The sequence below is a fragment of the Dromiciops gliroides genome, chromosome 1 (genome assembly GCF_019393635.1).
Source record: "Dromiciops gliroides isolate mDroGli1 chromosome 1, mDroGli1.pri, whole genome shotgun sequence".
Lineage (NCBI taxonomy): Eukaryota > Metazoa > Chordata > Mammalia > Microbiotheria > Microbiotheriidae > Dromiciops > Dromiciops gliroides.
In genome coordinates this window covers 68,402,430-68,422,557 of record NC_057861.1, presented here as the reverse complement: position 1 = coordinate 68,422,557, position 20,128 = coordinate 68,402,430, and the positions used below count along the sequence as shown (strand labels likewise).

At 50.2% G+C, this 20,128-nt stretch overlaps 2 protein-coding genes across 6 annotated transcripts; one reads left to right on the top strand and one right to left on the bottom strand.

The window, feature by feature from the left end:
• The first annotated feature begins 91 nt into the window (after positions 1-91).
• DENND1C (DENN domain containing 1C) lies at positions 92-10,610 on the top strand. 3 transcript variants are annotated; one of them, XM_043979065.1, is made up of 24 exons: positions 92-466; positions 1,818-1,874; positions 3,238-3,302; positions 3,461-3,504; positions 3,671-3,720; positions 3,967-4,086; positions 4,364-4,433; positions 4,511-4,591; positions 4,746-4,814; positions 5,298-5,351; positions 5,480-5,590; positions 6,132-6,232; positions 6,337-6,382; positions 6,464-6,565; positions 7,292-7,417; positions 7,679-7,780; positions 7,893-7,983; positions 8,078-8,118; positions 8,228-8,299; positions 8,861-8,905; positions 8,993-9,100; positions 9,230-9,309; positions 9,385-9,586; positions 10,065-10,610. In XM_043979065.1, exons 1-24 carry the CDS (start codon positions 450-452, stop codon positions 10,458-10,460), a joined length of 2,250 nt encoding a protein of 749 aa, XP_043835000.1. In that variant the 5' UTR covers positions 92-449; the 3' UTR covers positions 10,461-10,610. The 3 variants fall into 3 exon arrangements, with proteins under 3 accessions (XP_043835000.1, XP_043835002.1, XP_043835001.1); XM_043979066.1 differs by having other exon boundaries at positions 93-466; positions 4,749-4,814; XM_043979067.1 differs by lacking the exon at positions 1,818-1,874.
• Positions 10,611-11,732: 1,122 nt separating this feature from the next.
• On the bottom strand, positions 11,733-20,079 carry CRB3 (crumbs cell polarity complex component 3). 3 transcript variants are annotated; one of them, XM_043976173.1, is made up of 6 exons: positions 19,806-20,079; positions 14,316-14,500; positions 13,866-14,036; positions 12,949-13,019; positions 12,461-12,604; positions 11,733-12,029 (listed from the first exon to the last, which is right to left on the bottom strand). In XM_043976173.1, exons 3-6 carry the CDS (start codon positions 13,942-13,944, stop codon positions 11,949-11,951), a joined length of 375 nt encoding a protein of 124 aa, XP_043832108.1. In that variant the 5' UTR covers positions 13,945-14,036; positions 14,316-14,500; positions 19,806-20,079; the 3' UTR covers positions 11,733-11,948. The 3 variants fall into 3 exon arrangements, with proteins under 3 accessions (XP_043832108.1, XP_043832107.1, XP_043832109.1); XM_043976172.1 differs by having other exon boundaries at positions 13,866-14,039; positions 19,806-20,078; XM_043976174.1 differs by lacking the exons at positions 14,316-14,500; positions 19,806-20,079 and having other exon boundaries at positions 13,866-14,186.
• Positions 20,080-20,128: the final 49 nt, after the last annotated feature.

The following is a 20,128-nucleotide window of genomic DNA, read 5'->3' as shown; positions in this document are numbered from 1 at the left end:
GACAGAGAGATAGGGCTAGAGAGATGGAGGGACAAAGCAGGGTGAGAAAGGGAGGGAAGGTAGGAGAGTCTCAGCAAGTTACAAACCACTTCCAGTCAGTTAGAGGAGTTCATCTAGCAGGTGCTCAACTTTGCCCAAAGGGTATAGATGTGATACTAACTTCTGGCTACTTTGGCTCTGATCTGGACCCAGAAACAACTCCTCAGCCCCACTTCCTCATGGGGGAGACTAGGAGGCAGCGTGCCTGGGTTCTGCAAAGCTGTCAAGGGAGGGGAGAGCTGCCTCCGGGGACGTCACCCAGCAGACTTCCTCTCTAAGCCACACAGGAAGAAGAAAGGGCCCAGCACCCTGCACCCCTGGCCCATTGCCTCAGCACAGGCCCCACCACTAGGGACCCCCAGGAAGCTTGTCCTGGCCACACTGTGCTGCACCCATTCAGCAGGGGGACCATGGGATCCGGTATCAAGTAAGGCCCAGGCATCTCCCCATATCCCTTAAATATAGCGGAGGGTAAAGACTTGAACTGAGAGAGCCCTTCTGTGTTGGGGGGGGGGAACAGGGGAGGCGAATGAACAGATCTCATGATGGGGAGCAGAGTGAGCTGGCTTCAGCCTTAAAGAAGAACAGTTCTAAAACCACCTCAGAACCTTCCTCTGCAGCCTCCATCATCTCTGGTCCCCTTCAGCCTTTGGGTCTGTCTCTATAGGCCTCTTTCTCTCTGCTCGTCTGAGTTTCTGTGTATCTCTCTAGCTCCCTGTCCCTCCTTCCCTTCATGTTTCTCTCTGTGTCCCTCTTTTTGTGTTTATGTCTTTCTCTGCTTCCATCTCTACCTCTCCCTCCTTCCCCACTTCCATAGGCTCTTCGATGACCAGAGGGGATGGATGATGCGGGTAAGAGAATCAAGGTGTCTTGTGCCTTCCCAGAAATACAGTGCAGTCAGTGAGAGATTCTGTGCGAGGACAGAAAAAGGCACAAAAACAGAGAGAAGACACAGAGAGATCCAGGGACATGCACCAACCAATCAATCAATCAACAAGCATTTATTGAGTACTTACTAGGTATGCCAGGCATCTGTTAGGCCCTGGTATACAGAGAGAAAAACAAAACTGTCCCTACCCTCAAGGAGTTTAGATTAAAAAAGGGAGACAGTGCACATGTGTATCTGTTTATACAAAATAGATTCAAGGAGGGGGAGAGAGGCCCAACAGCTTAGATGATCCAGGAAGGGCTTCATGCAAAAGAGGACATGAGCTGAGTCTAGAAGGAAATTGGGCACTCCAGGAGATAAAGGTGGGTAGAAAGGAAATTCCAGGCATGTAGGACAACCAAGGCAAAGGTGTGGAGACGAGAGATGGAACATCAAGTATGAGGAACAAGAAGACTGAGCAGAGGGGAGTAATGTGTAAGAAGACTGGAAAGGTACCTTGGGCCAGTTTGTAAAGGGCTTTAAATGTCAAACCTCCATCCTCAGGATTTTTTTTTAAGTGAGGCAATTGGGGTTAAGTGACTTGCCCAGGGTCACACAGCTAGTAAGTGTTAAGTGTCTGAGGCCGCATTTGAACTCAGGTACTCCTGACTCCAGGGCTGGTGCTCTATCCACTGCGCCACCTAGCTGCCCCAATCCTCAGGATTTTAAGGAGAATGTGGAATTTATAGAGGATTCATGTTGGCAGGTTTGTGAAGGTTGAATTGAAATGAAGAGATACTTGAGGCACAGGTAGTCAGCAACAGAACCAAGGTTCAAGTTCAGGTCTCTGTCTCCTAATACTACTGATGCCACACTTTAAAAAAGCAAAATCTGTGCCTTTGTTTGACAGTATGAGGATTGAGAATTCAGAATGGAAACCAGCAGGGAAGGCCACTGAAATAGCCAGGTGAGGCATAATGAAGGGTCTGAACTTGGGAGGGGGCTGTGTGATTAGAGGGAGACAGAGAAATAGACCCCGACACAGAAACAGAGTCAAGGATTAGAAATTTAGAGCTGAAAGATCATCCAGCTCACTCTCCTCACTTTGCAGATGAAGAAACTAAGGTCCCAGCATTTAAATCCTTACTATTTACAAAACACATTTGCTACTTAATTCTGTGTCCTTGCTCACTTTGCTTTCTATACATGGAAGCTCCTTGCTCTCTCTCCCTCTTTACCCAGTGACCTTCTCAATGAACCTTTCCTGATTCTCCTTGTTAATAATTATTTTTCACCTTGGTTTGCATTTCAGTCCTTTGTACCTCCAGTCTTTAATGCACTTATCAAGTATTATTTCTACTGTCATTATTTGTATGTGAATCCTATCTTCCTACTAGCTCTTAAGCTCTAGGACAGTAGGGGTTATGTGTTATTTAAACTTGTTGTTGATCACCCATAGCTGTACATGGTGCTTTGTATAAAGTACACAATTAAGAAATGTTTTAGGGCAGCAGCTAGGTGGCGCAGTGGATAAAGCATCTGCCATGGATTCAGGACGACCTGAGTTCAAATATGACCTCAGACACTTGACACATACTAGCTGTGTGACCCTGGCCAAGTCACTTAACTCTCATTGCCCTGCCCCCCTCCCCCAAAAAAAGATAATATAAGAAATGTTTTATGGATTCATTTTTTTTAATTGCCCAGGTTATATTAGTAGTGAGTCAAAAAGCTCATACAAAAATACTTCAAAGTTTTTAAAGAGATTTACACCTTATCTCATTTAATCCTCATAACAACCCTGGAAGGTACATACCATTATTAATCCCCATTTTACAGATAATAATAATGGGTAACATTTATTTTTTTGGAGGGGCGGGGCAATGAGGGTTAAGTGACTTGCCCAGGGTCACACAACTAATAAGTGTCAAGTTTCTGAGGTTGGATTTGAACTCAGGTCCCCCTGAATCCAGGGCCGGTGCTTTATCCACAGCGCCACCTGGCTGCTTCAATAGGTAACATTTCTATAGCGATTACTATTTGCCCCACACTGGCCTAAGCACTTTACAATAGTTATGTCATTTGATCCTCATGACAACTCTTCTAAGTAGTTGGTTTTTGAAGCTGCTATTGTCTTCACTTTACAGATGGGGAAACAGAGGCAAACAGGGACTGTGATTTGCCTAGGGTCACAGAGCTAGTGTTTGAGGCTGGATTTGAACTTGGGTCTTTCTGACTCCAGCAGATGAACGAACACACACACACACACACACACATACCCACCCTGAGTTGTGGGAGCCTTAGCCCTCCCCACCCCTCTTTGTTTCCAGGGAGGATCCCAAGAGCACGTTTGCTTGGTTCTTTGAGGCTGCCTATCCCACCTCTCTGCAAGAAGGTAAGTTGAAGGAGTTCCATCCAGTCTAGTAGGGTCAAGATTAGGGTAGGAAAAAAGGGGTATAGATGGTGAGGCCCTTGAGCTGAGGCTGAGGGTGGCAGCAGGGAGGGCTGGGTTGTTTGAGAGGCCTTAAGCTCACTAACCAGCTGTCCCCACAGCACCCCCCATCTTGCGTCAATTCCCTAAGGATTTCTGTGATCAGGTATGTGCCCATCCCTTCCCTCCTCCATAGGGGCCCCAACCAAAGAGAGGGATGGGGGAGGGGTGATAGAACCCGTATGTCCAGGCCCTGATCGGGAGGATGTCGAACCCCCATGCCCCAAACCCTGACCCGGGCCAAGTTGCCCTGACTCTGTTTCCATCCCTAGGAATTAATGCAAACGGTACCCAAATTCTGTTTCCCTTTCGACTTGGAGAGGTGAGGAGAAAGAGATGGAGAAAGACACACACAGAGAGAAGGGAACATTGGGACACTGCCATGCAGACAGACAGAGATACAGGCATAGAGGGAAACAGCAGGACAAAGGGACACTGAGGCTGGGAGGGAAAGAGAGGCTGGGGGATGGGGTGAATTTGTATTCTGCTGTGGGGGAGTGAGTCTGGCAGCCAGCATGAGGTGGGCGGAAGCACTGAGCAGCTTTTCTTCCCTCCCTACATTCACCAGGGCAGGCCTCAGTCTAGCTGCCCAGCACTTCACCTTTGTCCTAACCGACTTGGCTGGGAGCAGGAGATTTGGCTTCTGCCGCCTGGGGACCAGTGCCAGGAGCTGCCTCTGCATACTCAGGTTGGAATGGGTGGTGATGAGGGGTGGGCCGGGGGCCAGCAAGCCTGGGTTGTCCCTCGTTCTGTCACGGATTAGCTGTGCAGCATGGGCAAGCTCCCTTTTCCTGAGACCCATCTGTCAAAAGCTAGGGGGTGGAGGGGAGCATGCCCAGATGACATACTCTCTAAGGTTCCTTCCAGGTCAGATGTTCTATTCTAGCCCTGCCACCCAGGGGCTGGGATGGAAGGGGGGTGGGATCCTGCTCCACCTGAGAGCCAGCTGCCCCTTTTCCCCTCAGTGACCTGCCCTGGTTTGAGGTTTTCTACAAACTGCTCAACAGTGTCGGGGACCTGCTAGCCCAGGATCAGGTGAGGCCCCTTCCCTCTGCCCCCTCCTTTCCCTGCTTGTCCCCTGGGTCCCTGAGCCCTCCCGCCTCCATTCACAGGTCTCTGAGGCTGAAGAGCTTCTCTCTACCCTGTATCTGCACCCAGTTCCTGGGCCAAAGGCCCCTTTGGGCCTGTCCCTTGTAAGTACTCCCTTCTGGAACACCTGGGTCTTCACTACTAAAGCGTTCCAAATGGGGGAGGAAAACCTGGTAACTATCTTCTCACACTGGACTGGAAAAGCACACTGACCCTACTTTTCATTCCTACTTCTTCAATTTGGATCCTTGGGACCAGCAGGAGGGCAAGCTGAAAACTACCAGTCACCCCAGTCCCCTACCTCCTGCACCTGGGACCAACCAACTGGTGAATAGGGCAAGGGCTAGGGTAGGAACCAGAGTCTGGGGAGCATCTGGGAAACTGCAAAGAATAGAGGGGACCTTGGGTAGGATCCAATTGCAAAACAGGTCAGGAAAGTCCAGTGGGGATCTAGTAGATGTCAAAAGAGGAACTAGTAAGGAATCAAAGTAGGGATTAACTATCTTACCTTTAGTAGAAGTGGTGGGATCTATAGAGGCATTTTGATGCAAATCTAATGGCATTACTTAGGGAAACTCCAGGGACCTGGTGTGCATCTTTCAGAAGTTGGTGTAGAAAGCCAATAGAGATGGAGTAGATGGGCTCTGGTTAGTTTGGAGGGGGCTGGGGGTGGGGGAGATCTGATAAGCAAGACCAGGTGTAATCAAGAAGGGAGTGGTGAGAAAATTATGGGGAGGCGGAATTCCTTTGCCTATCTGGAAGTCTAGAAGCAGTCTGATCTGAAACCTTGATATTCCTCCCCACCCTCAGCTCTCCTGCTTCATCGCTCCAGATTCTGCTTGCCTGCCCTCCATCCCAGAAAACGTGAGTAGACATCCAACCAGGGAACAAGACCACGATGGGCAGGGGGAGACAGGAGCTTGGGCTGACCAGAGACAAAGGCTTCAGGCCCAGCTGGCACTGCTGTCCCCTGTCTATCCATCTGCCCACAGAGGAACCTGACAGAGCTGGTGGTGGCTGTGGCTCCAGAGAACATCGTAGGCCTCTACAGCTCTCTGCTCAGTGAGCGTAGAGTTCTGCTCACTGCCAGCAAACTCAGCACAGTAAGGCCAGGCTCCATTCTGTCCTGAGCAGGCTTGAAGATGGGAGGAACAGAGACTAGGGCACTGGGATGTTAAGGACCAGAGGAACAGGGATGAGAATTCAGGGGCTAAGAGAATTCAGGAATGGTGACAGTGGTTCTAAGGTACCCCAGTCTCTAGGGTAAGAGGAGTGAAGATGAGGATGATGGTGGGAAAGGGAATCAAAGGACAGATTACTGGAGACCAGTGGGAACCTCTGGCCTAGAGGGAAAGGCCCAGGAGCTAAGGGTGGAGGGATAAAGAGGATCTCTGAATGAGGAGTGTGAACAAGGGTGCTTGTACCAAGGGTCTAGGAAGAGGGACAGATATGAAGGGAAGGGACATCTATGGATGGGAAATTAACTGGGCATAAGGAGCTGGAGGGTTAGGGAGTGAATGCAGGGTCCAGACACACTGGAGAAAAGGACTGGAGGGCCATGGGAGTCCTCCGGGATGGGGAGCCTGTTTGCTTGGACCCTGGGCCCTTAACTACTTCCTCTCTTTGGATCTCCATCCTTCCCAGTTGACAGCCTGTATCCATGCATCCTGTGGCTTGCTGTACCCTATGCATTGGGAACACGTACTCATCCCCACACTACCCCCTCACTTGCTGGACTACTGCTGGTGAGGAATCAAGCGGGCTGTGGAGGCAGGCAGGCCCTGAGCATGGTGGCCTGGAGCTAGCTCTTTCCTTTCCCTTCCCTGAGTCATTGTCCCTCTGCCTGCAGTGCCCCTATGCCTTACCTCATCGGTGTCCACACCAGCCTCATTGAGGTGAGTGAAGTTGGGACACAAAGAAACAGTTGGCCCCCTTAGACCCTAAAACCAGAGGGCAACCTGACTCTCTCCCCTCAGAGGGTGCGGGACAAGGCCCTGGAGGATGTGGTCATCCTGAATGTGGACACAAACACCTTGGAGTCACCATTCCAGGATGAGGAGACACTCCCCCCAGATGTGGTCAGTCCTTATCTACCTTGTGATCTCCTTCCAGGCTCCCTGTCTCTCTTAAACAACCATTTCTCATCTAGTCTCTTATCCCACTCCAAGCCTGTCTGAGCAGGCAGTAAGGTAAGCATAGATCCGCTCCTCCCATAGATGATCACGAAGGAAAACACTCCCAGAGACCCTATCTTCTTGATCTCCCCTCAAGCACCTAGAAAACAAAGCACTATCTGAATTGTTGAAATAGACCAGGAGTCAGGAGACCTGAATTCTTGTCCCTCTTGGCTCTGATCTCTAAGTGTGACCTTGTTTGTCCACACCCTAGACCTCAATTTCCCCTTCTGTAAGATATAGAGGATGGATTTTGATGAGGGAAGTATGATGTGGTGAACAGAGCACTAGTCAGGGAATATTACTTCAAATCTTGATTTTGCTGTTCACTACCCTGGGTGACCGTGGGCACCTCTCAACTTCTTAAGAAGTTTCCTCATATGCAAAAAGAGGGTGTTGTATTGGATGATCTCTATCATTTGTCCTTTACAACTCCAGTTTGGCATTCTAGGCTCCATGTTCTGAAGTCTCCCCCCATTCTGGATAAACGAGCTCCCTACCTAAAGACCCTTTACTTAGTCTCCAGAAGCATCATGATCATGTTGTGGGGGCTGAGCCCCTCATGCATCTGCTGGGGAGGGGAAAGCTGTTCCCTCTCAGGTGCCCTCATTCTATTTCTCCCCGGACCAGGTGTCTCTCCTGAAACTAAGGCTAAGAAAGGAAGCTTTGGCTGCGGGTGATGGCATATCTCAACTCTTCCTGAAGGCCCAAGCTGCACTCTTTGGTGGCTACAGAGATGCGCTGATTTACAGTCCCGTGAGCAGAGATCCAGATGCCCCAGGCACTGGGGGGTTGGGGAGAAGGGATTAGACCACTGGGGTTTGGGGAGCAGAACTGAGCCCCTGAAGCCTCTGGGATATGGGCATGGGTACAAACAGAAAAGGATTCTTGGGTTCTATAAACTAGGTGGTGGGGATGGGATGGAATCAAAGGTTAGTCCTCTGTGGCTGGGGTGGTAGGCAAGAAGGTGAATGTATGAAGATGGGGGAGGCATCTTAGGATGCAATGGCCCTCCAGGGACAGCCCGTGAAGTTCAGCAAGGAGTCTTTCCTGGCTCAGAAGCCAGGACCTGTACAGGCCTTCAGACAAAGTGCCATCCATCTCCAACTCTTCAAACAGGTATCTCCAAGCCAAAGGAGTAGGTAGGGGCGGGGGAGGGGGACAGGGTGGGGAATGGTGCTCAGGTTCCAGGGCAGGATATAACCTGCCTGTCTCCCCCCCCCCCCCCCAGTTCATTGACGAGCGCCTGGAGAGGCTGAATTCTGGTGAAGGCTTCTCAGACCTATTTGAGCAGGAGATCACTAGCAATGAGCTGGGCTCAGGTGAGACTTTAAGCTCCCTGCCTCTGACAGGGGGTGGGGAGGGAGGTATAGGGAAGCTAGGCCATGGCTAAAGTCTCTTTCTCCCCCAAACCAGGAAGCCTTCGATCCTATCAGCTCTGGGCAGACAATCTGAAAGTAAGAGCAGTTCCCAACCAGGCCTCAGCTCTCAATCCTCTTCTTATCAGTTCCCTCTCTTCCCCCTTCCCCACCACCCCCAACAAGCTGCTCCCGTATCTATCCCCAGAAAGGTGGAGGAGCCCTCTTGCATTCTGTGAAGGCCAAAACTCAGCCAGCCGTGAGGAACATGTACCGATCCGTAAGCACCATCCAGGCAGGAGATGGGGGTGGGGCAGCAAAGACCATAGTGGCATGCCAAGCTGAGAAGGGGTGGGGGTGGAGGTGGGGGCAGAGAATCTTGGGAAGGGTAGAGCTTGCAGCTAGGGCTCAGGGGCTGGGAGGGCCCCCGGGAGCCCAAGCTAGGGAGGAGGAGGTGGGGCAATCTGCTCACATTCCTGCTAACTAGTTTCAAAGCTGGTTTGAGTAGTGAAAGTGTTTCCACAGAGGAAATGTACCAAATTTTAAAACTGTCCTGGCCTATGAAGTGTTACATTCTTACACCCTCTAAATTTTGGTGCTTGGGGCCTTTCCCATCCAGCCCTAGACAGAATGGCTCAATGAGCAGTATTGGTTTGAGAAGCACAAAGACCCTGGGCAAGTAACTTCACTAGGTTTCCTCGCCTGTAAAATGGAGGCTAATACCAATAAACTTACCTCCCCCTGCCGTGAGCATAGCAGACTTTTTAAAGGACTTTGTAAATGTTGGATACTATTTGAGAATCTCCTACCATCTCTCATGAACTTTTTTTCCCATTCCCAGGCCAAGGTTGGGCTCAAGGGAGTGCAAAATCGGTTGAGGTCCAAGGTAAGACAGAGAGGGACTGACTGGAGATCCTGGAAGTGGGGTTAGGAGGGGATTTGGGGCTTATCGGCCTCCCTTCCCCCACCCCAGGATAGTGACCCCTTGCTGCAGAGGGGGGGTTCTCTTCGGGTTCCAGCCCCTGACAACCGCTCAGAACGTCTTCAACACCGTCTGCCCATCACACACCACTTTGGTCAGGTAAGGGGCACCTGATTACCCCTACATGTACCAAATTACTACCTGGATACATGAGCAAAACCCAAGACCCACTTTGTACCCTACAGAAAAGTCTAGAAAATGCTAATCTCTCCCATATGTCCCTTCTAGTCCAGGCCCCTACGTCCCCGTCCCCAGAGGTCCCAATCCCGACCAGAGGAGGATGAGATGCCTGTGGGAGAAGAACAAAGGTAGGTTGGATTCCTCTGGGGCTGGGATTCTGGATTTGGGACTTGAAGTTGAGTCTTCTCTCCCTCCTCTCTCAGGGATTCCCTCTCTGGGCCCAAGGATCCCTGGGGACTAGAAGACTTGGACAGCAGCTTTCTGGGCTCAGGAGAACTGGACCTGCTTGGGGAGATCCTCGACAATCTAAGCATTGGGATGTCTGAGCCTGGAGAATCCCCTGGTATCCACCCCAGCCACAGCCTGGACAGCTGCCGAGTGAATGAGGGCAGCTGTTTCAGCTTGGTGAGTCTGCTTTTAGAGCCTCCAGCTGCCTCAACTAAGGGGTTCTCCCAAAGATGAGGGAGGGGTGGCACTGATGCCATGAGCTCTATCAGGTCTCTGGGCCACCTTCCTTCCCCAAATTTCTGGATGGTTTTCTGCCCCCATACAATAATGCATCTCCTAACTATAAGAGACTTTACAGGTCATTTAGCTTAACCAGAATCCTCTGATTTCTACCACTTAGACTCACCTATAAAATGAAATTGGAGTTGTTGATATCTAGAGTCTCTTTCATTTCTAAGTCTGGTCCCCAACTAGTGGTCCCCCAGTTTTTAGCTTAAAGATCTTTAGCGAAGGGGATCTTACTACCTCTCCAGGCTGCCCAGTCCATGGTAGGGAAATGCTGAGAGCTAAGAATTTTTGTTTTATCTCAAGTGCTCCATCGAATCTGCCCAGGAATGCAATTCAACTGATTTTTCTCCACCTTCTCCCCCACCAGATACTCCCAGAGGAAGAGGAAACTTCAAAAGCAGAAGAATTGCTGTCCCCCACAGTCCCTGCTGCAGCTCTTCTCAGTCAGGGGTCAGAAGAACCCAGCACTCCCCAAACCTCTACAGAGACTAGGGTCCCCCAAGTTCGTTCCCTGAATCATCAGCACCTCTTGGCTGAAGAAGAAATTAAAGAGCCAAAGTTGCTGCCCCATGGATCCCTTGCTGTACCTCAATCCTCCCAAGTCTCTGTAGAGCCTGAGACTCCCAACATCTGTGCAGAATGCAGGCCTCCCAGCCCTAGGCCTATTCCCCGGGACACTGGTAGAGGGGCGCCCCCAGACCTCAGAGAGGGGGTTTCTATTCAGCCCAGGGTGGCTCAGCTCAAAAAGCGGTTTGAGGGTTAGGGGAAATTCCTCTGGCCCTGTCAAGCTAAGAAAAGAAATCCAAATATTAATATGGGTTTCTTCCCAATCCCATACAATACCAATTTCACTTATAGAATCAAGCTCCACCGGCCTTGAAGTCCCCTCCACTGCAATAAAGCTGTTTGTCCAGTGCCAGTGGCCTCTATCCTCACTCCTGGAGGAGGCAGAATTGTTCTATATACATGCCAGACTCTTGACAGTTGTCACCCTCCAAACTCCCCAGCCAGACTGAGTTAGCCACCCCTGACATGCTGGAATCACTGAATGAGAGGTCTGGAGATCTGGGTGTGTAGCTGATAAGATGTTCAGTTGCATCTGACTGGCAAAAATAGTGGCTTTCCATTTCCTTCTTCAGCTCATTTTACAGATGAGGAAACTGAGGCAAACTGGTTAAGTGACTAGCCTAGGATCACAGAGCTAGTGTCTGAGGCCAGATTTGAACTCAAGAAAATTAGTCTTCCTGATGCCAGGCCGGTGGCACACCAACACCCCCCCCTCCCCCCAACAGCCATCAGATAGATAAACTACTTTTAGATGTGAGAAACCAAGGCCCATTTTCAATCAGCTAGTAACAGACCTGGGAGTCTGAGCCTTACTCCAAATTGAATGGATTAGCATAGTGAGCTAGATTTGGAACCAGGAAGACCTAGGTTCAGATCCTGATTCTGCCAATCAATGGCTAAGCTATGTATGCAACCACAGGCAACAGAATAGCAGAACCTGTCTCCTCGTGTGTAAAATGAATGTTAACACCTCTGGCATCTACTTCACGGGGTTGTGGTTAGGCTTAATAGAGATCATGTAGGTTAAGCATTTTGCAGACTTTAAAAGCACCAGAGAAATGGCAACCACTATTTCCATCTAGCAATGGGACCCCTCCCCCAAGGGTCTCAGTTTTAAGTGGGGGCGGTACTGGCTCCGGATTTGGAATCTATGTGCAGCATTAAACCCTAGTCACTAAACCTCAGGGGGATTTGTTTAGCCTTCATTAGTAAAGGAATCAGGGTTTAGAGCACAAAGGGATCTTAGCAATCGGGCAAGCTAAAGTGTACCATCACCCCACCGTTACCCCAGGGCATCAGCCCCACACCCCAACCACTACTCGATAAAATACCGGGTTTGACCTTAAGACCATCTTTATAAAAAACACAAATCAAGCAGCCCCTCCCCAGGACAATTCTAGGGAATTGGAGGTAGTGGCTCAGGAAAAGGGGAGGAGGAAATTTCAGAGAAAAGGGGGTGGGGGGGAGGATTTCCAGTAGGAGCGGAAGCCTTTTCCAAGCACCTCCTTTTCAGTTCAAATACCTATTATTATTCACTGGGAGGGGAAGATTAGACCTGAGAGAGTTAAGTGGCCTCCGGGAGGGTGGAATGTTAGTCAAATGACCAGGGGAGGGGAAAGGGGTGATCGGTTTCGGCACTCGCCAAAGTCTCAGCCCCTGGGGGCCCAAACCTTTTGTACCCGCCCTAATCCCAGCAGGACACCCAGCCCCACGCCTTGTTCTTCGAGTCCTGGGGACCTGGGGCTGCCACAGCCGCATGGGACAACTGAAAGGCAAGGAAACCTGGGTTGAAAGGCAGGAGCAGGCCATTGGGGAAGAGGGCCAGGTGGCCAACGCAGTTCGAGTCAGGAGAAGCAGAAGTAGTAGCCGCCAATCCCAGGCCAATGTCCACAGGCCAAAGTCAAAAGTCTGCAGCAGGCTTGGGGGTGCAGTGAAGATGGCCATGGCCAGCAGCTTAGACAGTGCCCCCCTGCCCAATCCCTGCCAGCCCCTTGCATCTGAGGCCCCCCCTCAGTGTCACTCCAGATGCCCCCTGAAGGGGATATTCAAAGTGGTTGAGTGCCCAGTGTCAGACAGGTCCAAAACTGCCAATGGGGTTTGGGGTCACGTGTGGGAAGAGGAGGGATGCGGTGCTCAGATGAGCCGCTCCTCAGGGGGAAGCTTCAAGTTGGGGGGCGGTGGAGCCCGGGCACCCACCTGCTCTTCACTGCTGGGCCGGTAGGTGCCCTCTGTCTGGCGTTTCTCCCGAAGCTTCCGACCCAGCAGGACCAGTGCCACTACCAGGAGGAGGATACCCAGGACTGAGAACACAGTGATGATGGCAGTAACTGCACCCTGGGACTGGGGGGAAGGAGGGGAGTCATCCATTGAGAAGGCAAGCGTGGATCTTCCCTCATCCCCCTCCCCACACATCAGCATACACCAGTACAGACCAGCACACACCTGTACACACCAGCACACATCCTCCACTTGCCACACATGGAGCTTCTACATAATAGCACTGAACAATTTGAGCAGCCAGGGATCATCAAGTCCCACCCACCCCCATTCTACTTTACAGATGGGGAGATAGAGGCCAAAAGAGAATTTGGGCCAAGATCGTAGAGTGATTAAAATCCAACACTCCGGCCTCCCCTCATCATACTTGATTACTACAGAAATCATCCCCTCTGCCCCAAACTCACCAGGGCCCCACTGGGTGGTGGTGTTGTGGAAGGGATGGTAGTGTAGCTTTCATTCCGGGTGTGGACAATCTCTATGGGAGAGAGGGGAGCAAGGGGGTAAAGAATGGATTCCTGAAGTCACAGAACTAACACCACCACAGCCCCTCTCCCACTCCACCCTCAGGCCATATCAACCCCAGGTTGTGGGCGTGGCCTTTATTACTTAGACCAGGAGTGCCTGACTCACCAAAGTCTCCCCCCCCTCCCCAAGGCTCCCGAAACTGGTAGAATTATTTGAGCCACTCCTCAAGAAGGCTCCAGCTGGCCTAGGATCCCAGAATACCTGTGTCCAGTTCATGAACAGAAACTAGATTTCCCCCAGTTTCCTTGGCTCTTGTCGCCCTTCAAGCTCCACCTCCTTTCCTCCAAGGGACTTTGCCCGGATACAGTATGGGTCAGAGAACCCAGGAAGCCAAAATCTAATCCAACCCCTGACACTCTTCCCCAAAGCCTGCCAGTCTATTCCCCTAGATCTGAATACTTCCCCCCTCCCAACCCCCAGGTACCCTGGCATCCTGCCCTACCTGCTCTCGGAACATAAGTTCTAAAATTTTTCCCAGGAGGGGATCCAAATGTCCTGGTTTCCAGCTGGTTTCTCCAACCTAAAACTATCCCTTCTTGGGAACCCTGGCTAGAATTACCTCCCTGCTACTCAGGCGTCTGGAGTAGACCCCCCCACACCCCCCAGCTTATATTTACACACACCCGGCACAACCAAACAAAAGATCTATGTCCCTGGTCTCCAGCTCTAACCATTTATCCCAAAAGGTATCCTCAATGGAACCCTACCTCTAAAAGTTCCCTTCCTCACAGAGCTCCTGTCCCTCGACTCTGACTAGGAATACAGAACCCAGGCACCACCACCCGCTGTTACTTACTATGGGCCAAGGTGAGCCGGGGGTTCAACAACTGCAGGCTCAGTGCCAAGCACAGGCCCAGGCCAGGGCTGCTCGCCATGGGCCCCTGGGGAACAGAACCAGGCCCGTGCCTCAGCTGACCTGGCTCCTGCTCCCAAACTGCAGGACCTCCAGTGGCTACTGCATCTCGGGCTACTGTGAAGGGGAAAGGAGAGGGGAAGAAAGGAGAGCCCAAGGCACCAGAGGGAAGGGGAAGGGGAGGGGACCAACCCAGAATCCCTGCAGGGCAGGTGCCCCCAACCCAGAAGGAACTCAGGAGTCCTGCCTCCCAGCTCCCGCCTCCCAGCTCCCCCACTAGCTCTTCCCAGCCTGGAATTAAAGATTAACCTGGCTTGGCCCGGAAGAAGGTCTGGGGTCGAGGAAGGAAACTGAAGGAAGGAAAGAGTTGGGCTGAGCTGCCCCACCCCCTACCTGGCGCCAGCTTTCAACTCTGGTCCTCAGTTTGGCAGTTGATCCTTCTGTCCCTCAGTCGTCTCAGGCCAGCTCCACCCGTTCACGTGACCCGGAAAGTTTAGTCACTCACCTGGGAGGGGGTGGGTACTTCCTGTCTGTGCACCTGAGCCCCAGGTAAGTGGGCGGGGCTAAGCTGGGCACACCTGTAACAGAAGACACACACCTGTAAGGTGGAATGACTGCATTGGGGTATATACCCCTATAATAGAGGATATACTATAATGGGAAATATACCTGTTAAGGAGACATAACCACTGGGGGGAGCACACATCTGTAATGGGACATACATCTATAGGGGAAATCATGCCTGTAGCAGGAGGATATATACCTGTTAGAGAACTTGCACCTGTAGTGGGGGAATTAAACCCAAGGGGGGCGGGACACATTTGTAATAAAAAACATGTAAGAATACCTTTTGGGGAGACATAGAGTAGTATTGGAAGAATATACACTTTTAGTGGGGTAAAAACATAATGGGGGCACAGTTAGGCATCACAGTAGATAAAGCACTGGCCTTGGGTTCAGGAGGATCTGAGTTCAAATCCAGCCTCAGACACTGGACACTTACTAGCTGTGTGACCCTGGGCAAGTCACTTAACCCTCATTGCCCTGAAACCCCCCCAAAAAAAACATAATGAGGGACACAGTAATGTAACTTAATGGGTAGACACTTGGTAAGGGGACATACTTTAAATGGAGAGATAAATTTTTAGGAAAGACACATTTTTGTTTTTGTTTTGGGGTTTTTTTTGGTGAGGCAATTGGGCTTAAGTGACTTGCCTAGAGTCACACAGCTAGTAAGTGTTAAGTGTCTGAAGTCAAATTTGAACTCAGGTCCTCCTGACTTCAGGGCTGGTGCTCTGTCCACTGCACCACCTAGCTGCCCAAGACACATTTGTAATAGGGGATGTACCTGTTGGTAAGGACAAACCCATAAAGGGGGCCCAAAACTATTGTAGGAGTCACATCTTTTAAAGGGACCCCTACTGGAGAAATATACACCTTTTGGGAAATCATACACCTGTAATGGAGGAAGCAAAAGCCATTATTGGGGGTAATCCTATCCTATTAAGGAGGTATAAGGGGCAGCTAGGTGGTGCAGTAGACAAAATGCCTAACCTGGAGTCAGGAAGACATCATCCTGAGTCCAAATCTGGTTTCAGACACTAACCAGCTGCATGACCCTGGGAAAGTCACTTAACCTCATTTGCCTCGGTTTCCTCATCTGTAAAATGAGCTGGAGAAGGAAATACAAACCAGTATCTTTGCCAAGAAAACCCTCAAAAAGAGGTCATGAAGAGTCAGATATGACTTTAAAATGACTCTAAAGGAGAGGGAAAACATGAAGAAGATCATGCTTGTAATGGTAACATTGTTGTTGCTGTTTGTCCTTTACCCTCAAAGGACCATGACAGATGTCATGACTTGCAGTGAATTGCATTTAAGTGAGAAAGGGATGTGAAAAGTCACCAGCCTCACTTTCTCCTCCAGAGCTATTTGGGTCCAGTGGCAAGATACTCAGAATGACTGCAGATGGTTCCATGTGTTTAAGACAACTGGGGTTAAGTGATTTGCCCAGGACCACACAGCTAGTAAGTGTCTGAAGTCGAGATTTGAACTCAGGTCCTCCCAGGTTCAGGGCCATTGCTCTATCCACTGTGCCACCTAGCTGCCCCAATGGGAACATACTTACTTGTTGGGGAAAACACCTAAAATAAGGGACAGACTTGTTAAGAGGGGCTGCATACCTGTTGGGGAAGAACCACCTGTTATGAGAGATATAGTGTTTTTTTTGTTTGTTTTTGTTTTGCAGGGCAATGGGGGTTAAGTGACTTGCCCAGGGTCACACAGCTAGTAAATGTCAAGTGTCTGTGGTCAGATTTGAACTCAGGTACTCCTGAATCCAGGGCCAGTGCTTTATCCACTGTGCCACCTAGCTGCCCCGAGATGTAGTTTTAACAAGTGGAAGACACACATGTGTAATGTAAATGAAACATCTTGGCAACAGAACATCTGTAAAGGGGTACACACCTATATGGGGAAATGTAAGCAAGATTTATCTAACTGAGGAGTCACCAAATTCCACCAGTACTAGGAAATCACCAAGGCAACTACTGGAATAGTTAATGGATAATGATAAAAGGGAAGGGGAAATGCCTCAGCCACACTTGGAAGGAAGGAGAAATTAACTAGAAACACTCTGGCTTGGAAATATGTCTTCACAGGGGAACACCTAGATAGAGCTGCACCTATATGTGGCACATTGGATCATAAATTCATAGATTGATGAACAGAGCTTAAAGGAAGCTCTGAACTCATCTACTCCAAGTCCTTGTTTTACAGATAAGGAAACTCAGGCCCAGAGAGGTTAAAATGACTTGCCAGAGGTTACACAGGCAATGGCAAGGATGGGATTTGGACCCAGGTACCTTAACCCCCAATCCAGCACTCATTCCATGATAGCACATCGCCTCTCAGTCTGTATGGGGGTACACACACACTGGCATTCTAAAACTATCTGAACTGAGTTGCCTTAAGGTCTACATAGCCCTTCTTCTCTCCTCTATTAGCCATTTCTAACTGGATGTCCTATAGACATCTTCAACCCAACAAGTATAAAACTGAGGGGCAGGTAGGTGGCACAGTGGTTAAAACACCGGCCCTGGATTCAGGAGTACCTGAGTTCAAATCCAGCCTCAGACACTTAACACTTACTAGCTGTGTGACCCTGGGAAAGTCACTTAACCCCATTGCCTCACTTTAAAAAAAAAGTGAATGTTCTATTAAAAAAAAAAGTGAATGTTCTAATCTTTTGGGGGCAGCTAGGTCGCGCAGTGGATTAAGCACCAGCCCTGGATTCAGGAGGACCTGAGTTCAAATCCAGCCTCAGACACTTGACACTTACTAGCTGTGTGACCCTGGGCAAGTCACTTAACCCCCATTGCCCCGCAAAAAAAAAAAAAAAAATGAACTCATTCTCTGTCCTTCCCCAATTTCCCCTCCTCCTAACTTCCCTAATATTGTCAAGAGCACCACCATCTTCTCATCCTTGGAAGCTGGAAACCTACACATCATTCTCAACTCTTCATTCTCACTTCCCATATCCAATTAATTGTTTTTACCTTTGCAATACCTCTCAAATATGCCCCCTTTTCTCCCTCTGATACTGCCACCATTCAGATGCAGGCTTTCATCAACTCACACCTGAACTATGGCAACAGTCCACAGGCTGTTCTCCCTGCTTTCAGTCATTCCTTTCTCAGAACCATCCTCCACTCATTTGTCAAAGTGATCAGATCTGACCATCCCATCCTTCCCACCCCATCAATAAACTCCAGTAGGTCCCTATTACCTCTCTTTCTTTTCATTTTTTTTTTGCAGGGCAATGAGGGTTAAGTGACTTGCCTAGGGTCACACAGCTAGGAAGTGTCAAGTGTCAGAGGCTGGATTTGAACTCAGGTACTCCTGACTTCAGGGCCGGTGCTCTATCCACTTCCCCACCTACCTGCCCCCTGGTCCCTATTACCTCTAAGATCCACTGCTTAGCATTCACAACCTGATCCCTTCCTACCTTTCCAATCTAAACTGGAAAGTTTATTTCCCTAACTCCATGTACTCTTCAGTTCCATGGTGTTGGCCTCCTTGATGTTCCTCAAAAAAAGACACTCCATCTCCACATTCAAGGCATTTTTGCTGGCTGTTTCCCATTCCTGGAGCCTCCCTGCTTCTCTGCCTTACTTCAGTTCTCAGCTAAAGGACCACCTTCTGCAAGAATTCTTTTCTGACCCCCCCCCCTGCCAATCTTGGGGCCTGACAACCCTACCATTTTATTCTGTATACAGCTGGTCTTAACAAAGTTGTTTACAAGATGTCCCCCCAATTAGACTGTGAATTCCTTGAGAACAGCGACAGTCTTGGAAGTGAGATCATGACTCACAGTGAATTGGATTTAAAGTGAGGGAGGGCTGTGCAAGATCACCAACTTCAATCTCCTCTAGAGCCATCCGGGTCCAGCGGCAAGATATATATCAGGACAACTGGAGATGGCCCTGGATGTTTAAGGCAATTAGGATTAAGTGACTTGCCCAGGGTCACACAGCTAGTAAGTGTATGAGGTGAGATTTGAACTCAGGTCCCCCAACTTTAGAGCCAGTGCTCTACCTAGCTGCCACGTTTAATAAATGCTCAGTTCGGGCAGCTAGGTGGTGCAGTGGATAAAGCACTGGCTCTGGATTCAGGAGGACCTGAGTTCAAATCTGGCTTCAGACACTTGACACTTACTAGCTGTGTGACCCTGGGCAAGTCACTTATCCCTCATTGCCCTGCAAAAATAAAATAAATGCTCAGTTATTAATTGACTCTAAACCCGAGGAAATTGTCCAAGGTCCTATTTGTTTTGTGAGAAACTGCTTCATTACCCTAGTTCTCACTGAATCAATTCCTCCTACAGACCCTTACCAAATCTTCCCCAACCAAGTACACCACCCTAGTGGTGGAGATGAAAAACTGCACCGAAAATTCGGGACCCAAAAGATGGATATATTCTTCATTCTGGGAGCTTATATCAGACACGAGATAAACGCGTGTCCCGTATTTTGTAGGGGTGAAGAGAACCTTGGATACGCTCATACCCGGGGCGCCCGGTGTACGTTGTGGGTCACGACCCCTTTAAGGAGCTCCGGAGCCAGGCCGGACCTAATGGTTTAGGCTCGTGCCGACAGCGGGTCAGCGGGAGGAGGCTGAGCTCAGCCTTGGGAACCTAAACCAATGGTGAGCCGGAGAAGGAGCCGTGTCGAGCTTTGATCTTGGGGTTCTCGGCCAGAGCTAAGCCACAAAAAGGCGCGGGCGGGCACATTCTCAGGCGACAAGGCACCTTTTAACAAGACTGGGGGAGGATTAGCGGTTAAATCAGGTTGGGGCCCCGTGACCCTAATCGGTTGAGGGGGATTATCCGACTCTAGACAGCTCCTGGGGCTACTTTCCCTTCCACACAGCAAGTGGAGGGGTTGTTGATTCCCTGGAAGGTGGGAAACTGAGTCACGCAAAGGGAAGAGCACCTGGGACAGCACATGCATCCAGGCACCGGGTTGCTTGCTATATTCTTCCCGCGCCCTCACTTTCTGAGTTTGGAAAGAATCCTGGTGTCCAGTGTCCCCTGTTCTCATTTCTGCTTTCCGATTCCCAAATTGTCCTTTCCACTTCTAGTCTCATGCAAGAAGTCCTGACAGCACTCCCCCAACTCTCCCCGCCCCGCGCCAGCGCTCTCGCTCTCTCTCCTTACAACCCCCATCACTCAGCCATTTCTCTGTTCCTTAGGTGATGAGAAGACCCCAAACCCAGCCATCTTTCCCCTGCCTAGTTCCTCACTTTCCTAGTTTCCTTTACACTGGGATGGAGGGGGATGGGTCCCAGAACCCGGGGTTCTCTCCCTCCCACCCAGCTCCTCACCATCCCCTGCTCGCGGTGACTAGATGATCTCGCGTGCCTCTTCCGGCTCTGAATCTATGATCCTATGATGCCCCGGTGCTGGAGGAATGGAGGACCCAGAACCCAAGAGTTCTAGTCTCTCCGTTCCTCACCACCCCTCACTGTTCTCTCTCAGAATTGGGTCTTGCCCTCTTGTCTCCTCACACTCCCCCCTCCCACGGGACTGAGAGGAGGGGAAGACCCAGAATCCAAGAATCTCAGCTCTATCACCAGCCCCCGCTCTCGTTCCGACTGTATTGGGAGGGAGGACCCAGGAGTCCCTGCCCCCGAGTCCTCCTGATCCC

What these genes read in the sequence shown, in the direction of transcription:
- DENND1C (XM_043979065.1), top strand. An exon ending in AGCTGCCTCTGCATACTCAG is followed by an intron (nt 4,087 to 4,363) that starts GTTGGAATGGGT and finishes TTTTCCCCTCAG; the next exon opens with TGACCTGCCCTGGTTTGAGG. An exon ending in TCCACACCAGCCTCATTGAG is followed by an intron (nt 6,383 to 6,463) that starts GTGAGTGAAGTT and finishes CTCTCCCCTCAG; the next exon opens with AGGGTGCGGGACAAGGCCCT.
- CRB3 (XM_043976173.1), bottom strand. Translation starts at nt 13,944, where the DNA reads ATGGCGAGCAGCCCTGGCCTGGGCCTGTGCTTGGCACTGAGCCTGCAG. An exon ending in CCGGCTCACCTTGGCCCATA is followed by an intron (nt 13,020 to 13,865) that starts GTAAGTAACAGC and finishes TCTCTCCCATAG; the next exon opens with AGATTGTCCACACCCGGAAT. An exon ending in CACCACCCAGTGGGGCCCTG is followed by an intron (nt 12,605 to 12,948) that starts GTGAGTTTGGGG and finishes CCTTCCCCCCAG; the next exon opens with TCCCAGGGTGCAGTTACTGC.